The sequence below is a fragment of the Trifolium pratense genome, linkage group LG3 (genome assembly GCF_020283565.1).
Source record: "Trifolium pratense cultivar HEN17-A07 linkage group LG3, ARS_RC_1.1, whole genome shotgun sequence".
NCBI classification, from domain to species: domain Eukaryota; kingdom Viridiplantae; phylum Streptophyta; class Magnoliopsida; order Fabales; family Fabaceae; genus Trifolium; species Trifolium pratense.
The window spans coordinates 49,263,779-49,288,556 of NC_060061.1; the positions used below are offsets into that span (position 1 = coordinate 49,263,779).

The 24,778-nt window shown below is 36.4% G+C and overlaps 5 protein-coding genes across 7 annotated transcripts; 3 read left to right on the forward strand and 2 right to left on the reverse strand.

The window, feature by feature from the left end:
* Positions 1–566: 566 nt before the first annotated feature.
* LOC123913535 (putative pentatricopeptide repeat-containing protein At1g74400) lies at positions 567–2,815 on the reverse strand. The gene has a single exon (XM_045964308.1). The coding sequence runs from the start codon at positions 2,813–2,815 to the stop codon at positions 1,457–1,459; it is 1,359 nt and encodes a 452-aa protein (XP_045820264.1). The 3' UTR covers positions 567–1,456.
* Positions 2,816–4,401: 1,586 nt separating this feature from the next.
* On the reverse strand, positions 4,402–5,964 carry LOC123915303 (pentatricopeptide repeat-containing protein At5g61400-like). The gene has a single exon (XM_045966440.1). The coding sequence runs from the start codon at positions 5,962–5,964 to the stop codon at positions 4,402–4,404; it is 1,563 nt and encodes a 520-aa protein (XP_045822396.1).
* Positions 5,965–7,179: 1,215 nt separating this feature from the next.
* On the forward strand, positions 7,180–14,440 carry LOC123913537 (two-component response regulator-like APRR1). 3 transcript variants are annotated; one of them, XM_045964311.1, is made up of 7 exons: positions 7,782–7,901; positions 8,126–8,252; positions 8,779–8,940; positions 9,048–9,181; positions 10,279–10,446; positions 11,392–11,488; positions 13,098–14,440. In XM_045964311.1, exons 3-7 carry the CDS (start codon positions 8,883–8,885, stop codon positions 14,021–14,023), a joined length of 1,383 nt encoding a protein of 460 aa, XP_045820267.1. In that variant the 5' UTR covers positions 7,782–7,901; positions 8,126–8,252; positions 8,779–8,882; the 3' UTR covers positions 14,024–14,440. The 3 variants fall into 3 exon arrangements, with proteins under 3 accessions (XP_045820266.1, XP_045820265.1, XP_045820267.1); XM_045964310.1 differs by lacking the exon at positions 8,126–8,252 and having other exon boundaries at positions 7,180–7,901; XM_045964309.1 differs by lacking the exon at positions 8,126–8,252 and having other exon boundaries at positions 7,249–7,913.
* Positions 14,441–19,754: 5,314 nt separating this feature from the next.
* Positions 19,755–20,872, forward strand: LOC123915304. Its single transcript, XM_045966441.1, has 2 exons — positions 19,755–19,787; positions 20,027–20,872. The coding sequence occupies exons 1-2, from the start codon at positions 19,755–19,757 to the stop codon at positions 20,870–20,872; spliced, it is 879 nt and encodes a 292-aa protein (XP_045822397.1).
* Positions 20,873–20,919: 47 nt separating this feature from the next.
* On the forward strand, positions 20,920–24,068 carry LOC123915305. The gene is made up of 4 exons (XM_045966442.1): positions 20,920–21,048; positions 21,268–21,364; positions 21,516–22,822; positions 22,914–24,068. Exons 1-4 carry the CDS (start codon positions 20,920–20,922, stop codon positions 24,066–24,068), a joined length of 2,688 nt encoding a protein of 895 aa, XP_045822398.1.
* Positions 24,069–24,778: the final 710 nt, after the last annotated feature.

Consider the following 24,778-nt stretch of genomic DNA (forward strand, 5'->3'; position numbering starts at 1 on the left):
GATTCTTTGCCAAAGCTCAAACATCCACAGCATGAAATTCAAAGAAAATATAGCACAAGACTGAATAAATCTATCACTAAGCGTGTGTTTGGTTCTGCGGCGGAGAGAATTGATTTTGGCAGAATTGATTCTGTAAAATTGATTCTGGCCAAAATTGATTTTAAGCTTAAGTGGTTTATGTTTGGATATATTCATGAAAAAGTGAGTTGAACAAAAAATTTGAGTGTAAAAATCAATTCTAGAATCAGAAGCTACGATTTCTAACTTCAAGTAGAATCAATTCTGGAGGCAGAATCAATTCTACTTTTGAGAAACCAAACAAGTCAGAATCAATTCTACACGTCCAGAATCAATTCTGAATGCTCCAGAATTGAAACCAAACATACACTAAGTTCAGATGATTAATATCATGAAGTATAAACCTTTAAAGTAAATAAAATAACAAAAATCACTAGCCCCTTATATTGCCTACAATGCAAAAGCAATTATGACATATCTAGTCATCCATAGGAAACATTCAATATTGAGCTTATTCTATGAGTAAATAATTAATCAAAACATCTTCATTTTCTGCCAATTTTTACCCCCCTTAGTATAAAACATCAACAAAAATTGGAAATTCTTCTTTAAACTGAGTGCAAGGAGATTGAACTTTACTGGTTTACATTTGAAAAAGGTTACAACTTACAACTGATTTTTGAGACATAAGTTGGTACAACTTTTGTTGATGGAATCTTTTAGTTGGTTTCTAGTCTGGTTTTGTTTACAAATAACGATGCGATTGGACAGAACGGGTTGAAAGGGAGAAAAGAAAAAACAAATACTCAAGGTCATGGGAAATAACCATAACCTTTCATACTTCTGATAAAACACAACATCATATATCTGTAGTTAAAGGAAGATTATCATTTTAAGTTAAAAATTGACTAACCACACTTCCCACCTCAATTAAGCTGTAGCCACGAGCTTTTGGTTGTTTAATCTGATTCCTACAAATAATCTTTTTGTTCCACATGTCTTTATCTGCATAAATATTCAACATAGCAACACAGTCACCAACATAGCCAGGGTCTAAGTTGAGCAATTTATGCTGAACTTCTGTAGCTAGCTCTAAATCCGCATGTAGGCTAGAGTAATATGGAACAATCAATTCTGCTTTAAACTGAAAGCTAGCTAACTGAATTTCATCGATTTACAGTTAAAGAAGGTAACAACTGAACTTTGAGAAATAATATGGTACCACTTTTGTTGTTGGAATTCCTTTGAATTGGTTTCTATTCTGATTTTGTTTACAACTAAAGATGGGATGGACAAGAAAAGAAAAACCAAACTAAACAGCTTTTCTGAATTTCCATGTACATATAAACAGCCCTTTTAGGCTACAAGGACAATGGAAGTAACCACATAAATTCTCACACTTTTCATCAAATGTTGAAGAACATCATATATCTGTGATTCAAGGAAGATTATTATTTGAAGTTACAAATTGACTAACCACACTTCCCACCTCAACTGAACTGAAGCCAGGAGGTCTTGATTTTGTAATTTGATTCCTAACAATAAACTTTTTATTCCACATGTCTTTATCTGCATAAATATTCGACATAGCAACACTATCACCAACATAGCCAGGGTCCAAGTTGAGAAGCTTACGTCGAACTTCTGTACCTAGCTCTAAATCGCCATGGAGGCTGCACGCCCCCAGCAAGGTTCGCCATATTACTGCATTCGGAGGCACCGTCATCTCCATAATGAAGTTATAGGCATCTCTCAGATTCCCGTTTCTACATAAGAGATCCACCATGCAGCCAAAGTGAGGCTCTCTAGGTTGTATGCCATACTCTTCTGTCATACTTCTGAAATGGCATTTCCCTTCCTCAACCAACCCCGCATGGCTGCAAGCCATTAAAACTCCAATGAACGTTACATCATTCGGTGATACAATAAAGTTAGAGGAACTCGAATTTTTCTTGTCCCTCCCTGTGTTCATTTGCGAGAAAAGTTGTAGAGCTTCATGTGCTTGTCCATGTAGTGCATGCCCTACAATCATAGAAGTCCAAGTTGTGACATCTTTGTTTCTTGTACTATCAAACAACTTCCTTGCATTTACAATATCACCACATTTAGCATACATATTTATGAGAGCATTATTGAAACACAGATCTATCTTCATCCCTTGTTTACGCCGAACAAAATCATGAATCCATTCACCCATTTCAAGTCCCCCAGTATCAGCACAAGCCGATAGAGCAACCGTCACAACGACTTGATCAGGTTCCACATTGTTCATAAGCATCAATCTAAACAATTCCAAACCTTCGTTTGGTCTATGATTTTCAACATAAGCAGAAATCAAAGATGTCCAACATATAATATTCTTTTCAGGTATTCCCTCAAACACTTGGTGTGCATCAAATAAGTTTCCCCCTTCAGCATATACTTTCAAAAGGGATGTTTGGAGTTGAATTATGGATTCATATCCAAATTTTATGATAAGGGCATGCATTTGTTTTCCATGGATAAAAGAATGTTTCTTATTGATGCAGGCTTTAAGAGCATACAAGAAAGAAAAGCTATCAATGGAGTTGAAAGTTGATGTTTTTTTTCTTAATAAGGTTCTAAAGAGTAGAAGCACTTTGGTGTGATTGTTGCATTCAAGGTAATTCTTAAGGATTTGGTTTGGTTTTGGTTGTTTAAGGTTGTTATTGTGAAACTGAGCTTTGCTATGACACAATGATATTGGGACATAAACAAATTTGTTCTCACTTCTTTGAAACAAATTGTTGAACCATTTCAAATGTGTCATGAATGTCATAATTCAAAGTTCAGCAATGTTATTATGTCGTTGGTTAAATAACAAGTTAATACAACTAACATGGCTTAGGATTATTGGCAATCTAAACCAAAGTATTTCATTAACATTGAGTGGAATCAGAACCTATAATGGAGCATAATTTAATTTTATATATGGAAAAAGTTCCAACTCTTTTTTGTTGTTCTAAAATAAATTTCAAAAGATTGAAGTTGAACTAATCAAATGCGGTGTAACTTATAAACTTGTTGAGATAAAAATTAAAAATAAAGATTTTGGGAGAGCCCATGTAGAGTTACTTTCATGATTTTTTTGCTGTAAAAAGTGATAGTTAGTACATAGGAGAGATTACTAGTTATAAATTCGGCTACAATTTCAAAATTAGTTATTTCTCAAACAACTTATTTAGTACAATGAATAACTTATTCGAAATGCAAGAAAGTATAGTGCAATGAATAACTTATTCCCTTTTCTGTTTTTAGTTTTCAGTTAGGATAGTTATTAGTTTTCTTTGGCCTTTCTCATATATATATATATTTGTTAGTTTGCATAAAAAAATAATAATTATTGGTTAGCTTCTGTTTCAAGAGCTAGAACAATTCATTCTGAAATTTTTAGATTCATCTATGAGGAATTTCAGTTACATGCTCTCTGCAAAATTCATATGAAAATTCAACTAGAAGTTCCTAAAGTAACATAGGAGGCCCCTATCCATTGGACGTAGGACTGTTGTGCTACCGAAAATGACACAACTCATATTAGAGCTATCAACAGAGGTCCAATTCAAATGTGTGATTTTTGCCCTACATGCTCATAGTCTCATACCACAAGTAATGTCAGACAGTTGCAGTCTTGCAGACATCAACTTCCTTCATGGCTCATAGTCTCATACAACAAGCTGGTTGTTTATACAAATCATCGGAAATTATTCCCATGAGAGATCACTTCGAGTTTACTTAAGTATGGGTTTAGTTCAAAGAAAACTGAGATGGTGTTCCTCGTATACTCTTGTCGGAATATGTCAGCTCCCCAGTGTCCTCGCTTTTCAAGTTGATGACAATGAAGCCTAAAAAATCCAATGCCAGTATAATCTTCCCATGTCTCAAGCTGAAAAAGAAGGAAACTAAACCACCTTCAATGATTAATAAGCCTGTGTATGATTGTTTTGTAGTGATGCTATGTGCATGACCATGGATTTATAAAACAAACTGTCCATGACTGCAATTGTGGCCCAAGTCGTGGATCGACGTTAAAGTATTTGATGTCTCTGCGACTGCAACTGTGGCCCCATCAACCATGTAGGAGACGGCAATGTTCTTCAATATATCCAAAAAATGCAATGTGGCCGTGATTTAAATCTTGGCATGATCAGGACAGGTTTTTGTTTTTTAATGTCACTAAATGCTCAATTACCAATTATCAATGGCTTGTTAAAAATTCCATTGCGATATATCATGCACCAGTAGCATTCGCAATGCACCAGTAGCATTCGCGATTTAATCAACTTGTCATTGTATTCTAACTCAAGCAGCATACCTAGTAAAGGGGTTCAAATTTGCATCCATTGCAAGGAATCAGAACATGCACCTTCATGATTCATGATACTGAATGTCATATTCCATTAAATGTTCAAAACACATTTGAGCTGGTTTAGGATCTCCATTCTCTTTATAGCCCCTAGACAATACACGATATATAGAACTATTTCTCATAACACCCATCTTCAGCATGTCTGCATGCAACATCATTACATCAATAATGTGCTTGGATCGAAAATGTGCCTCCAACATGATAACATAAAGCCCCATGTCTGGTTTGAAACCACTACCTCTCATTTCTGCAAAAAACTTAGTGGCCTTAAATACGTGCCCATATTTACATAAACCTTGAATTAAAGCGGCATACATAACATCATTACGAGAACACAACCCACTATGATCCATTTTACTTCCAAGGCAACCAACTCCAGTTTTCTCCAAGAAAAGTTTGATTGCACGGTAAGTCCTTCCATCTTTCAAAAGGCCATCAATCAAACAAGTAACTGTCAATGCATTCGGCGTTAGTCCCGCATCCAGCATCTCCTTATGCAGTTCAAAAGCCTCTTTGTTGTTTCCAACCTTGCAATGGCCATCGATTAAAGCTGTGTAAGTCACCACATCAGGCACAAGACCTTTGATAACCATTTCTGTATATAACCCCATAGCAGCTTTTATGTTCCCTTTCTTGCAAAACCCATCAATCAATGTAGAAAAAGTGATCACATTGGGTTCTATCTTCCTTTCAGTCAATTGTGAACACACCTCGATAGCCTTCTCCATATCACCCATTTTGCAGTATCCATCAATAACCACATTGCAAGTCACAACATTAGCAAAAACCCCTGCTTTTCCCATCTCCTCCATCAAATCCTTAGCTTCCTCAAACCTACCAAAGTCACATAAACCCTTAACAAGAATACTGCATGTAAAAACATCACCGGAAACTCCATTCCGTTCCATTTCAACTCGCAATCGCATTGCTTCAACCAAATCCCCCGCCTTACAATAACCATCAATCAAACAATTATAAACATATGAATTAGGAAATACACCAAATTTATCCATATAAACAAAGCAATTTCGTGCAGCCTTCAAATCACCCACCTTACACAAAACATCAACCAAATTCGCAAATGTCACAACATCAGGATGCAAACCATTCCATAGCAAATCACTATATAATTCAAAAACACGTCTAACATTACCCATTTTGCAATACCCATCAATGAGAGTAACATAAGTATACAAATTCGGATCAACCCCATTTTCCCTCATCAATTTAAAAACCCTCTCAGCTTCTACCATTTCACCCTCATTACAATAAACACGAATAAGAATAGTGTAAACCACCACATTAGCTTCAATTCTTCTTTGCAACATTTCATCAAACACCTTCCGGGCATTACTAAAATCACCCTGATTACAACAACAGTTCAATAAAATTCCATATGTGATTACAGTAGGCGAAAACCCGCGTGACACCATGTTATTATAGACCTCCCACATGGAATCAAACCTTGAATTTCTTACTAACGAATGAAGAAGCGCATTGCAGGCGCGTAATGTAGGTAAAATAGGGTTTAGGTTATTGAAAACCCAAATGGCTTCATCCATGAGTGATAGTTGACAGAGTGCGAGAATGAGAACTTCGAATGCGTGGGGCGTGGTAGTGAGGTTGGAATTGAGCGCGTGGAAGAGGGAAAAACATGTGTTGTTTGGTTTGTTTGAGTTTTGGATGTATTGTTTTGTGAGTGATGTAGCTTTTTTGATGTTGTTGTTGTTGTTTGTTAGGATTTGGAGAATGGTGATTGTGTTTGTGTTTTTGAAAGAGTTTGAAGAGAAAGAATGCGATGAGAAAGTGGAAGTGATGGGAATGTTTTTGCGACGGAGGAGTTTCAACATTGCGATGAAGAAAGAGTGTTGTGTTGTGGCTATCTGATGAATGATGATGATAGAGGAACTCATGAGCGTGGAAATTTAGATTTAAAATTAGCTACATAAATAAAATTATAGGTTTTAAGAAAGAAAAAAAAAAAAGACTACATGTCAATTTCTTATTTGGGGATTATTTTTCATTAGTTGTTGAACAAATTATCCGTACTTGTTTAAGGTAGTTTATTGCCTCACTTTTTTATATTAACTCTGGGTGGAACAATCATTCCAATATTATGAAACGGTAGGGAACAAAATAAAGTTGTGTATAGCTTTACTCAGTTGATAAATATATATTACATTATATATATCGCAGTTCGAACCTCGATCATTTGCAGGGGTCGGGATTCGAGCTTCAGTCATCTCAATTATTTAAAATTTTTAGCCACTAAATCACTTGATAAAAAAATAACAAAAAAGTTGTGTATGGGATAGCGGTGATCTCTTGAGTATCAACACCATATTGTTGGCAGAAACTTGGATTTGCCGAATTGCTGTCAGTCACCCGATTTATATTAATGAATGTATTTATTATTGTTTGGAACTGACCAAAAGTCCAATAGCAGTTTACATTGGTCATACCAAGACATAGCACTTCATAATATCACACCTACAACGTATAAATTATCCCTTCACTGATTTACTCCTTATGTTGCACTATTCATTCCACATTCCACTCACATATCGGAACTCATGAAACAGTTATTTATTTCATTGTTCACATTCATCTTGAATGTGTACACATTTCGTCCATTTGATACACTCTCATCTTAATAAGTTATTGACTTTAGATGCCCTTAAAAATAAAGTTATTGACTTTAGTGTCACGTAACACCATTTTCCCTTGGACTTGAGCTCAAAACTCATCATCTTGAACAGTTATTAATTTGATATTTCTTTCTCAAGTAAAGTAATGGGATATTTTGGAGGTATACCCTACACACAGTTGTGAATGAGAGATGCACTTGCTTGCTTTGCTTGAGTAAATAAAGATCTACAACTGACGTGTCCTCTCCTCTATCTCAACCCAACTATCCCCCAACTTCCCTTTTTTTTTTTATTGCACTTTTTCCTTCTCTTTTCCACGTCCCTTCTTCCACTATCCTACTCCCTCCCTATTCACACAGCGCATTTTAGTTACTCACCACCATTTCCAAGATCATCCAAACACACCCGTTTCATCTTTGTCAGTTTATTTCTTCTGACAACGTTGTCAATCATTCTGGTTTTGTCGGATTTAGATAGTTACTTGAGCAACTTGGCCAATCATGGGTTTTGAATTTTATGGCTTATAAAGCTATAATCAATGGTTTTGCATAGTGGGGTTGTGGAAAAATTATTAAATTTTTAATCTTTTTGTGTGGAAGTTTTAGTCTTTTGCTGTTTTAGAAGGTAAAGGGTTTTTTTGTTTTGTTTGTTATAGTGTTTTGTAGAGAGGTTTTTTATTTTAGGTATGGAGAGAGAGGGATTTGATTTGAATAGAGGAACAAGTGGTGGGAATAATGGTAAGATTGGTGACGATTTTGTTGATAGAAGTAAAGTAAGGATTTTGCTTTGTGATACCGATTCAAATAGCTCTCAAGAGGTTTTTACACTTCTGTTAAGATGCTGTTATCAGGGTATGTATGTATGTATGTATGAATCAATCAATCAACTCAATTTTATTTTACTTTTAAAATTTATTTATGCCCTTTTTCATTTGGCCTATTTATGTTGATCATGTAGTTTGTAAGTGTCATCTTTTGAAGTTGAAAACAAAAGAAATGTTTTATTGTTTTGCTTTTGCTCATGTGTGTCAAATGATTCTATTTGAATTTGTAAGCTTTGTTTGTATGTTGGACAGTTTTAGGAAAAAGTTTGTGACCGTTGTGTTGTGACATCAAGGTTTTTGATGTCTATTCGGCCTCAATGAGATTATGGCTATATGAAGGATTGTGATGAGAAAGTGATTTGAAACCTCGATGGCCACTGTATGAAAGGATAGTTTTATAGTCAGTAAAATTTCATTCTTTAATTCTAGTATTAGGTTTGAATTGGTGATTGACATTATTATTTTCTGCTTTCACTTTTGACGTTCATTTGTTGAATATGTAACGTCTAGACTCTAGATATCTAGATATATATAAACAATCTAGGTTCTCATCAGTTGGTTTTAGTTTTGAAGTCTAAACATTGTTGATAAATGTCTGCTAGCGTTATGGCATGTTGGATTTTATGCCAGCCGCCATAGACCGCAACACAACACCTATTATACCCGTCACCGTAGGCCACTTTGCCATATTTATGTGATGTATTTTTGGCCGGCAGCCATAATCTTCCATCCACCATTGATAGCACTAGGTCTAAGATTTTTAAAAAAAATCATAGTATGAATGAACATATGGAGAAGTTTTTTCTTAGGGTGTGAGTGTGAAGAGGTTGGCTTGTATAATTTAAAGTTTATGCAATTTATGTTTATGATTATTTCTAAAACTGTTGATTTTTCATGCATGACAGTTATTTCAGTGAAATCAGCAAGACAAGTAATTGATGCACTGAATGCAGAGGGGGAACATATAGATCTCATACTAGCTGAAGTCGGTCTTCCGAAGAAGAAGGGTATGAAGATGTTGAAGTACATAGCACGGGACAAAGAATTGCGCAGAATTCCTGTGATAAGTAAGATTTGGTTATTTACTTTGGTCTGACAAACCAATAAAACTCTTGAATTTAAGCTAATTATGTTCTGCACCTCATCAATGTTTTGAATATCTTGTTTTGATAAGTGATGTCCGCGCAAGATGAGGTATCCGTTGTTGTTAAGTGCTTGAGACTTGGAGCAGCGGACTATCTAGTAAAGCCTTTACGCACAAACGAACTATTAAATTTGTGGACGCACATGTGGAGAAGGAGGCGCATGGTTTGTATTGTCCAACTTCATATCTATGGATATTCACAATTTTGTGGTTCATTTATCCTATTAATAATTTTCCACCAACTTACTGTAAAATTTGGGCAATATAAAATGGATGCCAAAGACTAACTTATGTGGATTTACACCTTTTTGTTGTGTTGTCAGATTTCACGATCACAACCATTGTATTTAGAAGATTGCACGTGTGCTTTCCATTTCCATTTTTATTTTCGCTTCTTGTTTTTACTTTTAATTAAAGAAATGTTACCTTGTTTTCACTTTGTTTTTCCAGAGTTTTGGATTGTTCTCACTGTTTCCTCTATAAATCTTTGAAAACAGGAAAGTGAGTTGTTACTTTTGTAAATAATAGTAAAACAAATTCAAAAAATGAAACTGAACATGCCTGCAGATTGTCAAAATTTAAACCTTATTGAAAGCTCTTGTTTTACAAGTATAGGATATATATTACACATACTTTTATATGTACATAAACAAGTAAAATACTATATGTTAGCATATTTATTATGCTTCTGTTGAGAAGCTGTTATCAGATTTCTGGATTTCTGATCGGGCCAGGCGAGTCAGTTTGCATTATGTTTTCTTTAACATATCACAACAGTTTGGCTAATCTTGTATGGAAAAATGGAGTCATGGGATATGGTTAACATGTTGTGGGAGCCATGTTGCAAATCGAATCAAAATCAGGCTAACTCATGTGCTACAGTGTAGAGTTGAAACCAAAAACTATTAGCTAAGCTATCAAATAAAAAATTGTTCAAGAGCGTATTAAATTCATGTTTATTAAAATCAAACTGACATCATTCATATTTAGGAGTTTTATTTTGCATTCAATTATGTTACACACTTTTGTCACATGGTAAGAGTTGGATTTTTGAAAGAGATAATCATCCTTCGACTTGCCAGGAAATTTTCTTATGGACTTTATAGGGATCAGCGATACAATATGTATGAAATGTAGAATGTTATAGTGGCCTCTCAACCATAGTCTAGCTTGATTATGCTCTTTACATGTCGACACACACAACACTGTTTTCTGGATTTTCCATTTTCAAATTGAAATAGTTTATATGTTTATGATGCAGCTTGGACTTTCAGAGAAGAACATGTTAAATTATGACTTTGATCTGGTAGCATCAGAGCCTAGTGATGCCAATACAAATAGTACCACTTTGTTCTCTGATGACACTGATGATAGGTCCAAAAGAAACACTATTCCAGAGACAGAAATATCAGTCCAACAAGAGCAAGAGGTGAGCGCTAAAGGATTTAAATAATGCAAAAATTTAATCAAACATTTTTATCTCGATAAACCTTGAAATAGATTAATCTATGCTCAGGCGATTTTTTAAATTCAGCTTTGAAGTCACTTTGCAACTCATTCAATGTAAATGAGATATTATCGAGTATTCGAGTCTGGTGTTGCTATAGAGATTGAATTGTAAGCTATAGAAATTGAATTGTAAGCCCGAAAAATTATTTATACAATAAATTGTTGATTACTGAGTGTATATAAAAGAACAGATGTAACTATTCAGATTGAAGGCCTAAATACCCTTAAATTAATTTTAAGCTGCACGGCCATGAAGTTTATGAAGTAATACTTTGAAAAGAATTATAGCATCATAAATTGAAGATATAAAAAGTCATAGCATTAATTACGAAAAAAGAAGAAGGTTCAAAATTACTAGTATCATTGAGTTACATGTGAATGAGTGTAGGAAAGTGGCACTGTGTCCCTGCACAGATCCAGAGGTAATCCAATCGTGTAGAAACTAGAAATAGATATAAGTTTTTTGCATGTATAAATGGGTGCTGATGTCGAATTACTCCAATGGTATTTAAGTTATTATGAGCAGATATTGTGTTAGGAGTTAGAATAGGGAGAATATTCTAGGAATTTCGTTAGTTCGTCAGTTATTTGTTTAGTTAGAGATGTATTTGTATAAATAGGGAAATTATGGAGTTAGAGATTCTTATTTGTTTAGGTATCATTTTGAATATTGTAAACATTGTGAATAGAGTAGTGACTCTATTGTGAGATTATCTCCTATTCATTCTTATTTTATTAATTCAATTGTTCTTTCTATTTCATTCAATTCTTGGGTTCATAACATATTGTTATATAGCTGCTTGAAACTTCAAGTCAGGGAAGCTGTCGTATGTAGCTATTTCATGTATATAATTTACCTTTACAGTCTACTATTGCAAATGCTGTTGCTGTCGAGGTACCTCCAGATGACCATGCATCAGAATGTCAGCCGGATGTCCATGGAATATATGATCAGCGAAAAGGTCTGTTTCTCTTCTCCATTCGTCTCTTGCATTAGCTTTGAAGTTATATTGTGTAACGGCCAACTAGTTATTCAAAAATAATGTTAGAATAACCCATTCTGGCTATTGAGTTCCATAAAATGACACAAATAATGATCAAATTTGGTTTTCTCGTCTTTCTTCACCTTCTTTTAGCCAATATTCATTTGTAAGTGTGTATTTGTTGATTATTGCAGTCAAGTGCAGAAGAACATGAACTAATAGATAAATTGGAGAATAAGTCAGACTTCACTAACCAAGTAGTTAACTAGTTACAGTAGTTACAAGTAGTTAAAGGAGTTTCTATATGCTATAAACCAATGTACAATAGTTACAGTGCTCCCTCCTTTGTATATAAATACTTGATGTACCTATCATTTTAATCAATAAATTACTCCTCCATGGAGTTAGTTACAATCCAAAGTTTATTACGATTCCGTTGCTCATTTTCCTTCATTTTCTTGCATTTTCCATCACTTTCTTAGTGATTTCCTCACCTTTTTCATCAATTTCTTACGATTTGCTTGATTCTTCGTCTTCTCAACCATGCCTCCTCGTGTTGCACCGATCAACAGCTCCGCCAGTTTCTTTCCAAGCCAACAACCACTCATTTCACTGCTGCTATTCGTGTTCTTAAGTACCTAAAGAACATCCCCGGTCGTGGTTTATTTTTTCCATTCCACCCTCAACATTCTAGGATTCTCTGATGCCGATTGGGCAGGCTGTGTCGATACAAGGCGAGCTGTTTCAGGCCAAATCCCTCATCACTTGGAGAACTAAGAAATAATTAACTGTGTCTAGGTCTTCATCAGAGGCTGAATACTGTGCCTTAGCTGCTGCGACTTGTGAATTGCAATGGCTCCTATATTTGATCAAATATTTACAGGTTCAATGCGTCAAACTCCCGGTCATTTATTGTGATAACCAAAGTGCATTGCACATAGCAGCTAATCCTGTTTTTCATGAGCGCACTAAGCACTCGGAGATTGACTGCCATCTAGTGCGAGAGAACTTACAAGCAGGTGTGATGAAACTGCTTCCAGTCACTTCTCAGAATCAAGTTGCTGATTTTTTTTACCAAACCTCTGTTACCTCAGCCTTTCCATCTTCTTATGTCCAAGATGAACCTGATCAATATCTATCAGCCTCCATCTTGTGGGGGGATATTGCAGTCAAGTGCAGAAGAACATGAACTAATAGATAAATTGGAGAATATGTTAGACTCACTAACAAAATAGCTAACTAGTTACAGTAGTTACAAGTAGTTAAAGGAGTTTCTATATGCTATAAGCCAATGTACAATAGTTACAGTGCTCCCTCCTTTGTATATAAATACTTGATGTACCTAGCAGTTTAATCAATAATGAGAATTATCACTTCATTTTCTGTTCTTTCCTTATATTGTTCATGTAACTGGGTTACTTCTGATAACTTGCCTTTTATATCCATAGTTTCTAATCTGAATTGGCTTTGATATAGAAAATAGAGTGGATTTTTGAGTTCCCAAGGCTGAAAAAAAATATATATTACTTGCATGAATATGCTGTTCCTATTTTATTGTTTTCTCTCTGATGATTCTGTAATTTTGCAGCACACTTTTCATCTGGTCCAAAGAAGAGTGAACTAAGGATTGGGGTTGGGGAGTCATCAGCCTTCTTCACATATGTTAAATCATCAATGCTTAAGGGAAACCTTGAAGGGATTGTTCATGTTGATAACAATGCTCGCGAACATTTGAGGATGGAAGTTATGCATCAAGCATGTGCTCAACAAGGGGTTAGTAGTGACCTTGAAATACGTGAAAATGAAGACATGTGTGAAAGTCAATCGCAAGAAGACTTGCCTAGTAGCAATAGTATACCTGATTCTTTATCTATTGAGAGATCTTGTACTCCACCTGCATCCATGGAAGCTTCACGGCGAAACTGTTACAATGAAGAAAATTTGCATCACAACAATCTGATGCATCCAAGTAATGAGACTCGTTCTGAGCTTGAAATATCTGGCATGGCTGCACAACATGCATATCCATATTATATGCCAGGAGTTGTTAATCATGTTATGATGCCTTCATCGGCACAAATGTATCAAAAGAATGTCCAGGACTTGCAGAATCATGCTGCTACATCCATGATTGCCCACTACAATCATGTTCCACAAGTCGATCCTCATGGCACTGGTATGATGTTCCACCCGTATTACCCATCAAACATGTGCTTACAACCTGGTCAGATTCCTTCAGGTCATTCATGGCCATCCTTCGGAGGCTCAAGTTCATCCGAATCAAAATTAAGTAAAGTTGATAGGAGAGAGGCAGCGTTGATCAAATTCAGACAGAAAAGGAAAGAGCGCTGCTTTGATAAGAAAATTAGGTATGTTAATCGAAAACAACTTGCTGAAAGACGGCCTCGAGTGAGGGGACAGTTTGTCAGAAAGTTGAATGGTGCTAATGTGGATCTTAATGGAGAGCCTCCTTCCATTGAATATGATCAAGATGGTGAAGAAGATGACCTATGACCTGGGAGCTTGAGATTCATCTCACGTGGATGCGTGAATATCTCAAATTGCTATGTCGTTCGAATGATGAAGGGCCAATCAACTCCTATTTGATGCCTCAGCATTAATTGGTCATCACTTGCTTTCATATGTGAAGGGATGCAGATCCGGTGTGCACCATCGTCAGTTACAGTCGGGTCATTTTTTGAATATCACGTGCTCAAATGATCAGTCTGACTAGGATATCTTTTGGAAGGTATACCTCGGTATACCTCCTGCCGGCTATGCTTATGTTCAATGCAGTTGGAAGTATCATACCATGTTTTTTTTTTTTTTTGAACTGATAATAGCAAACTGCTTTCATATTGTATTGTCACGACACCTTAAAATTGTCTTGGGGAATGAATTATCTTTCTAAAGTTCTACTTTCAATCAAAATTTTACACGAGTAACACTGTTTTGCAATCAAATTTCTTTCTTCTGGGTTTGTATAGTAACAGTTCGATTCAGTACAAAGTTCAGAACCGATTCACGGAACCATTTATCCGGTTCGTGAGAAAGCATAACAATTCGGTTATGTTCTTTTAAACTGTTTTTGTGGTTCGGTTCAGTTTTCTAACATAACTGAACCACGAACAGTAATCAACCATGTGTACCTTGGGAATTTTATTGGCATCACATATATACTCTATTCGACCTCTTAATCATCGATAGTTTTGATCGATTGTAAATAATATATGACTGTTGCTGATATTAAATATTGAATTTAAAATTATAAGCGTGTATCTTCAACGAAGCTCCTTAACATTTCAGTATTCTCATAGACGTGCTCATGGAGAAGAATTTCAAAAAAATTGTCATTGTTGGTTAAATCTCTTTCCAAGTCTTTTATTATATGTGAAAATAAGCATCAATTAGAACATAAAGTGTTCAAACTTGAAATAGAAAGAGAATCAAAGGGAAAGCAAGGTTAACAATAAAATTAAAAAAAATAATCCACACAAGCATGTCATTTATCTTATACGGACTATTCTTGTTGGTATATAAAAGAACTAATTTCCAATAAAAACTTTAGACAAGAGACTATAAAACATCATATTGAAGCCAAAGACCTTTAGCTGATCATCCATAAAAAGTATACTTCACACATTGTCATTTTAGCCTACTAATGAGTCATGACTCAGTTTATGTGATGTATTAGTCCTTTGTTACTTGGATTATTATCCGCCAATACGATGATCTATTATTGTTGTGAGTCATTTTATGTGTTTTTTAGTCTAGTGATGTATTTAGGACTTCATGTATTTTCTATGAAAGAAAGTTAGTTCTAGTGACAACTGGAGCTAAGACAGACCACTGAGCCACAATGAAAAAGCCCTCATAGCTCGATATTGATAATTAGAGTCAAGACATCAGTTCTTCGTACAACCAAGAATGACGGTTAGTCGGAGGCATGGTCAAAGTGTCCACGTATGTGAGGAAAGAAGGACGCGCTGCTTAGTAGAGATAAGACAACTGGCAATTTCCATGAGCAGTACTATACTAAGATAGTATTGGCTAATTGAGAGAATATGCTTGATTATATTGGGTTGTACTTATTCAATTAAAGGACAAGGACGGTGCTGACGGAAGTCATACACCACAAGACAAGCTTGCTCATGAACACCTTATCCGCCGTTTTACACTTAACGTTATAGACATACACCACAAGACAAGCTTACTCACAGAAGTCATACCCGCACTTATCACTCACATTAAACGGAGTTAAATGATCATGATTCCAACTACTTTCCACAACTTGTTATCAAACCTTTTTAATCAATTTTCTTTACAGTTGTTGAAACTCTAAAATGATATTTGGTTTTGCTCATAAGCTAAACACTAATTGTATGATGAATGAAATGATGTTCCCTTAGACAATCCATGTGGGAAAGATACTTTTTTTTTTTTTGGTACATGAAGAGGGCAAAAGCCCAAAAGAAAAAGTAATTAAGGAACTAAACACACATTCCTAGGCATGCAAGCCCAGGAAAAATCATCAAATAGGATACTCTGAAGCTCTCTAGGAGGATTCTCCAAAGATATTACATCAAAAAAACTATATGCTAAACTATGATTAGCTAGCCAATCAGCGCTTATGTTGCCTTCTCGCCACGTATGCTTAAACTGGATGTGCCAATCTAAGTTTATGAGCTCCTGGATTCTACGGATCAATATGGGGGTGGCCCCATTAAGATTGCATCTCCGCGGCGGGTCTGTGTAGCAGCCACATGCCCACGTAGACAAACAAACAATACACCGCTAAGTTAGATCATGACTTTATTAACCGTCTATCTTTGTTGCTTTAAAATCTGCCTCATGTTTTTGTTTTAATCTATTTACAGATATGTCTTAGATAGGCCCAGAGATCCGGCAAAGTGGAGTGGAATTGCCGATGTTGTGTCAACACTATCTATTCCAGTTATAGCAAATGGTGATGTCTTTGAGTATGACGATTTCCAACGCATTAAATCTGCTACAGGTATCTGATTTTTTTTCTCTTCAAGATTTTAGCAATTTTCAGTTATTTATTAAATTGTAGAGACTATTCCATGAAACAAACTTGTCTGAGTATTTTTTTAACATAAATTTCAGAAGTATGAGTTGTCTTTTCCTTACTTCATGTTCTGTTGCAACCTAATATCTGTCCTTGTTAATGAGTTCTTCAATGAAGGTGGGTTCGGAAGCAAAACCCCAAGATCAGGAGTTGTTTATACCATATGAGAATTGAGCTTTTGAAAATTATTTGATAATCTGGATTACAAGCTTGAATCATGATATATGAGCTAAGCCAAAAATATGCTAATCGGGAACTAAGGAAATACAATATACTCTAATAGTTATATATTTTATTTTCCTAATAATTGAAGACACCATTCTATCCTTAGAGAAATCTGCATATTTACAACAATATATGTGCTTATTTTTCATCATGATAGTGACTGGAAACTCACTTTTCATAATCTTTTTTACTTAAACCCATCCCAGGTACATAATCTTTTTTACTTAAACCCATCCCAGGTAATACGCACAGAAGCTTCATTTTGTAGTTGATTTTTTCTTGGACGACTCATGAGAACTATCTTGTAACCTAGTGTTCTCAAATAACGCAATAGGCATTTGTTAATCTTGTCCTCAGAAAATAGGGCCACATAACTGCCGGGACTTGCTCTGGTTTCAACTAGATTTTGCACATCAACCCAAAGTTCCTCAAATACTTCTTCATCTGAAACCATGTCTTTTATCATATTAACCAACATGGTTTTTTGTACCCTCTTTATCATCACTCTTATTGCCCATGACATTAAAATTTGGCATAACGTACATCTTTCATCATTCCATTTCACTTTCAGGCGCCAAAATATTATATCCTTTAAGATTTCATAATCAGCCTCATTGTTCCCCTTTGGAGTTGGGTTGTAGTTAAAACATTCACTCCACTTGTCTAAAAATCTCTTGCAGTACTTAGGGTTTGAATAAACCTCAATCGGAGGCAAGTCTTCCCAAACTTTGATAACATTTTTGTCTTCCAATTTTGCTTTTAACACTTGCTTCATCTTTTCAAGTGTTACATCTTTGTCCAGCCCTAAATTTTCAAAATCCCACCAGATGCCTCCAAGGTGTGACATTTCCTTTCCACCATATTTAGAGCTTAACATGCTTGAAATATAAATCAATATTTCAATGTCATAGGGAATCATCTTCCTGTCATTGATATGAAGTTCTATAGCTGCTGCCCTTAAAAAAATTGCAGTCATATCCTCAAACAGCCAATCTACTTTGTAACGAATCCTTTTGTTAAAAGTATATGCGTGTCTGATCTCTTCTTTTCGCTCTTCAATAGGAGAAGAGATAACACCTATACATTACAAAAACTATCAGTTTATGTCACATGATGTTAACCAAAGTAAACATGTTTCAATACTTACTAATTTTTGTTGTCTGTTTTTCTTCTTCTTCAATTACTTTGCTACCCTCTTTCTTTTCCCTTGGGTGGAAATTCACTACCAAATACAATCAAAATAAGTTAATATGTATCGTAAATAATAAATAAATAAACATTGATTTGGTAGTGCTCACTTTTGTGACGAAGACATTTTATTCCGTAAGGTTCAATTGTAGCTTCATTAATCGAAGCCTGAAACAAATTTGTTTACAATTATTATTTACATTTGAAATAAAGTGATACAATTTTTTTTTTTTGCTGATAGAGAGCTAACTTACCATGATTTTCTTACTAAGCTCGCTGATATTTCCTTCTACCTTCATTGAATCTGAATGACAGTCTGCTACTTCAGTTTCAAGATTTTTTCTTGAAATGTCGATCAATTTTGCTACGACATCGCTCACATTGTACGATGACTTCTTGGCATCAAAGACCTGTTTAGGACAACATTATTAAAAAGCTGAAAGACACGATGACGATAAAGCAAAGCTGCAGGTTTATTACAGAATTGACCTCTATTGGGGTAGACAACAATCATAATATAATGTTAATACTATTATATAATATGAATTTTAAGGACATGATTTTACACTGACATTCAATAATAGTCAACTACTATGCATTTAAGTACATTGACAAAGTGGTGAGTTTTTATTTTTTGTCAGTGTAAAGTATATTTACACAGACGGTGCATATAGTAGGCGGCCTGACAGTTCAATCTATATCCGCTGCCTAATGGGATCTTTCCCAAGAAAGGGTTTAGATCTAAACATATTATAGATCAATTCTGTAATAATATGATTATGTAATAAACCTTCAGGTGGGTGCTTCCAACCAATGAAAATTGTGTCCTTTTTTCGCTGCCCTCTAATAATATGATTATGCTTGAAACTATCAATATCTCTAACCATCGTGAGGATCACATGAATATGATTTGATGGTCGTTGAAAGTTTTCATCGAAAATTGAAAAAGACAAAGAAATAAATAGGACAATACACAATTTTTGGTTGTATTATTTGTCCATGAAGTTTATCCGAATTTATTACGAAGAAAGCTAAGAAAATAACTTTCGAGGTTCATTGAATAAAGTATTTGACCATAAAATTGATGTATTTGTTGTTAAAAATTGAAAAGAAAATCAAAATGGATAAAAAAGAATAAATACAAATTAAAAACGAATCCAATTAACCATATTCAATTGTATGAAGCGATTATAACATAAAGTGTACAAGGAGAGCTTCTAAACCACTTTGCAGTCTTATAATCTTATAAACAGACTTGATAACATTTGAAAAAACCATAATAACCTTGTTGATTGTTTTGCTCTTTCAACTACTCTAACGGAAATGAGTCTAATGCAAATTGTTTTTCATACAATGATATTGGACTTAAAGTTAAAGTATACTGACGACAAAAATTAATGTTAAACTTCAATTTTTTACAAAATAATATTTAAACTAAAGAATATGTGCATACTTCGAGTAATAAAATGTGATTAAACTTGAAATAATATTTAAACAATAAAGTTGATAATAAGTTAGTTTGACTTGTTTCAATAAAGTTGTTGTTATGCACACACCGCGTGCGGTGGAATTTGAGTATGCGAAACGAACAGGAGAGCGGATTGTATTATCCCCTCAAGATGTTTACCAAAATTTGGTAAAATGTCAAAAGGAAGATGACAATGGGAGATCGCTTACAAATGCATTTGCCTGGATGAAATACGGCGGTTGTGTTAGCGAGAAGTCATGTCCTTATAGACAAACATGACAACCTCTGGACGACTCGCCCTGCACGAAGTAAGATATTTTATTTTATAATTTTATTTCATTTTTGACAAATGTTTTACAAAATAATATTTAAACTAAAGAATATGTGCATACTTCGAGTAATAAAATGTGATTAAACTTGAAATAATATTTAAACAATGTTGAAATTATGTGCATACACTAAGAAATTTTAACAAAAGGCCCTGACGGAGTAAAAAAATAGGTAGGAACTCATAAATCATAATTAAATTAAATGACACTGGCGTCAGCTGACACTTTTTGAAATAGCAAGTGCTATCGGGACTCCACTGTCGTTAGATGAATCGACAAAAAAGCGCACTTTTGGGCATTACGCTCGAATTCTGGTTGACATCGATCTCTCGATGCGAATGTTTGATGAAATCACTGTTCAAAGGGATGGCTATGATTTTCATTTGGGGGTGGTTTACGAGAGGTTGCCGGATTTTTGCACCCATTGCAATATTCTAGGGCATGACATCACTGCTTGCAAATGGTTGCACCCTGACAAAGAAAGAGATCACAGCAAACAGATCATCAAGGTGAAGAAGGAAGCAGCGCAGGTGCTGCAATATGTTGCTAAGCCACAACCTAAACCCCAGCAGAAGAATGGTTCTACAACATTGCCACAAATGGATGCGCCCCAGCATCGGGAAAGCTTACCAGTCCCGGTTGCAAGCGCCAAACCGCGAACACATACGCAGGAAAACGCAACTAAAGACAACATTCCAGTTATGTACACCGAAGCAAAGGGAGAAAAAGCGACGAGTACCAGTTACAGCATGCCTTTGCAAGGCGTGACAGATGAAATTGTCCAAGGCAAGTTGCCAGTGACGGGTCCAATTTTAGAAGAGGTAGTAGTACAGTCACTAGATGTGGTCCGAAATAACAATAGTGGAGAGGAGGAGGTAATCTTTGTTCCGGAAACTCAACTCACAAGAGTAGTTGCGGATGACGATTTTGATGATGTCGTGCAAAAAGATTTACATGCCGCAAAGAAGCTATGGGCAGATATGGTTGAGATGGAACAACCTTTCACGCCCGTTGTCTCTAAGAGTAAATTGAAGAAAGAGAGACAGAAACTGAGAAGCGCCTGACAGCTGTATAACACCCGTTCGAGGGGTGCACCTTCTCACAGGTCTTTATGAAGATTCTTTTCTGGAATCTTCGCGGATTTGGTAATCCGGAAACTAGAATAGCTTTGAAAAACTATTATGTTTCTCATAATCCGGACATTATATTCTTAGCTGAACCCATGATTGAGTTTGTGAAGGTACCAGCTTGGTGTTGAAAGGAACTGAAAATGGATCAATATTGTGTGAAAACTACAGAACGAAACATTCCAAATTTATGGGGGCTGTGGAGAAAGGATGTTGCTTTTGTGCCCTTCTTTATTTCGGTACAGTGCATGGTTTTTGAATATTCTTATAACAATGTGAAAGGTTATGTGGCAGATATTTAGGCGCATACATCCTACCTTGTACGTCTTCAGCTGTGGGCAGATCTCACCATGCTCCAGTCACAATATAGAGGTCCCTGGTTGTTTGTTGGAGATTTTAACGCGGTTCTTGGGGCACATGAAAAACGGGGTAAGAGGCTTCCTCCTAAACTCTCCTGCAAAGACTTTCTTTTGTGGACTAATGCAAATCACCTTTTGTATCTCAACACTATTGGTGTACACTTTACTTGGGCGAACGGAAGAGCCGGTAATGAATTTGTGACTTTACAGTTGGACCATAGTATCTGTAATCAAGCGTGGCAGTCAGGATCACCATCCCTTGCTGGTCAGTCAGGATTTTTCCAGCACCAAGCATGCAGCGCCTTTTCGCTTTTACAAAGCTTGGGTTTCGCATGAAGACTGTGCTCGGGTCGTCAAAGAGGTTTGGGCGAAACCTGTTCATGGCTCTCTGATGCTTTGCTTACAAGCCAAACTGAAGAGACTTAAGGCGGCACTCAAGGAATGGAATTTAGCGGTGTTTGGAAATGTTGATCACAATGTTAATTCTGCCATAGAAGTCAATCGAGTGCAGGTGCTGATAGATGAGAACGGGGTAACTGATGAACTGCAAAAGCGCGAATTCGAGGCACAATTGTTACTGTCCAAGGTGCTAATGGAGCAGGATAATTTTTGGCGCGAAAAAGCTCGCGTTAATAATTTTTCTTTTGGTGATTGCAATACCGCTTATTTTCACAGGTTAGCCAAAATCAGAACAGCTTCTAAACCGATTGCTTTCCTCCAGCATGACTATGGTATTATTACTATGGAAGATGAATTGGAAAGCCATATTGTCAATTATTTCAAGACCATTTTTTGTGAAACTAATAATTGTATAGCAAACTCTATGGTCCAAGACTGTATTCCATCTTTAGTGTCTCCGGAAGATAATGTTTCTTTGACCACTCTCCCATCTGAGTTGGATATAAAAACAGCAGTGTTCGACATGAATGGAGACGGCGCGCTGAAAATTATAACAAAGATTTTGGCTGGCAGACTTTCGTTGATAGCAACTAAGATAATCTCTCCACAACGTGGTTTTATTCCTGAGAGACACATCTCCGACTGTGTGATCATTACTTCAGAAGCGATCAATGTCCTATCCAAGAAGAGTTATGCAGGAAATATTGCTCTCAAAATTGACATCAGAAAAGCCTTCGATACGCTGGACTGGAATTTTCTATTATCTGTCCTCAAGCATTTTGGCTTCTGCGCTACCTTTTGTGCTTGGATAGAGGAGATTCTGCTTTCCGCTAGACTGTCTGTACTTGTGAATGGTAAGCTAGCCGGTTTCTTTAACTGTACGAGGGGTGTCAGACAGGGGGATCCACTGTCACCTCTACTCTTTTGCATTGCTGAAGAAGTGCTGAGTCGAAGCATCTCTAACGCTTTACTCAATGGAGAGCTCAGTCTGATGACGCATTGCCGTAATACGCCAATTCCCTTTCATGTTCTTTATGCAGACGACATTATGGTATTTTGCAAAGGTTCAAAGAAAAATATCCGCTGCCTGATGCGTATATTTCATGCTTATGGACAAATCTCCGGTCAAGTAATCAACACGCAGAAGAGTAAATTCTACTCCGGTGCTATTTCTAATTCACGATTATTGATGCTCACAAATTTACTCGGGTTCTGCGTAGGAAGCATTCCTTTCAATTACCTCGGGTGCCCGATTTTTGTTGGAAATCCAAAGGTTATTCATTTCAAAGCTTGCCTCATGGAAGGGTGCGCTGCTGTCAATTATGGGGAGAGTCCAATTGGTTAGAGCCATTATTCATGGGATGCTGATATATTCCTTTCACATTTATGCCTGGCCACAAATGCTTTTGAAAAAGATAGATAGATGGATCCGTAACTTTATTTGGAGCGGCGATATCAATACGAAAAAAGTTTGTACCGTAGCTTGGAGTAAAGTATGCAGACCGTTTGCTGAAGGAGGGCTGAATATTCGCTCGCTTCGTCGCATTAATGATTCTTTGATGCTTCATTTGTGTTGGAAATTTCTCTCTTGCAATGATCAATGGGCGGTTATGTGTCGAGCACGATTTTTAAAATGGGGCCAGCCATTGAATACCTTCTTGAAGTCTTCGGTTTGGCATGGTATCAAGCGGCATGTGACATCAGTCAAGAATAATTCACGGGGACTCATTGGCACTGGTAACGACATTGCATTTTGGTTGGACACTTGGCTCCATACTCCATGGGCTGAACTGTTCCATTTTCCCCCATCGTCCTATTACTTATTCAACGCAAAGGCGTCGTCTTTTATTGAAAACGGAACATGGAATATACCAGAAAGCATTATGCAGCAGGATGCTTCGATTAGAGCACTCATAGACCAAGTAATTTTGCCCCGTCGAGAACTTGAGGACCGACTGGTATGGTGTCCCTCCGAGGATGGCTCTTTGAGTGCCAAGCAAGCCTATGATTTTTTATATGCGGCGCAACAACCAGAGGAGTGGACAGATTGGGTTTGGCACATGTTTGTTCCTCCATCAACATCATTTATTGCTTGGAGATGTTTTCAAAATAAAATGCCAACTGACGAAAATCTCATGAAACAAGGTTGCATCGTGGTTTCCGCTTGTGACCTTTGCCTCACTCACTTTGAATCAACCTCACATTTGTTCCTCTCATGTACTTTTGCAACACGCCTTTGGAGTTGGCTGGGTTCCTTATTGAGAACTGTGTTCAATGCTACTAGTTTCTTCACAATATTTGAGAGCTTTGAACCAACTTGGAGTGCATCACTTACTAAGATTGCAACTGCTGCTGTGCTGCATGTTTTACACTAGATTTGGTTGGCTCGAAATGGTATTAGATTCAACAATGCAAAGATCACAACACATGCGGCAAAGATGAAGGTTTTGTTGTCAATTAAATTGAGCGCGACATTGATGACGGAGCTGCCATCTGCGGCAGAACAGCAGCTGCTGCACAGTCTGTCTGTCACGATCAGACCTGTTACACGCGCCATAACAGAGGTTTTGGTGCTTTGGAAAACCCCGATCATTGGCTGGTTGAAAGCTAACACGGACGGGTCAGTTACAAGCGTTTCCGCGGTAAGTGGGGGGCTGTTTCGGGATTATATGGCGAATTTCCGCGGTGGTTTTGCGCAGAAAATTACCGGACTATCCGTACTCCATGCTGAGCTCATGGCTTTAATTCTTGCTATGGAGAGTGGCATTATCTATGGTTGGAGAGTGACTCATTGACGGCTCTGCATGCTTTTGACGATGTGAATGTGGTTCCTTGGGACTTGCGGAACCGGTGGATGAATTGTCTAGACTTGGGGCTTACTTTAAAGCAGTTTCATATTTATAGAGAGGGAAACGAGTATGCAGATAAATTGGCAAACTCTGGTCATGTCTTATTTTCCACTTTTTTAATCTAATGAGATATAGATAGAGGAAAGGGAGGAATATGAATGCCAACATAGTTGGGATGTCTATCCCTACCTCCATATCTAGACACTCTTAATTTATCAACAAAAATAAATAAAAAT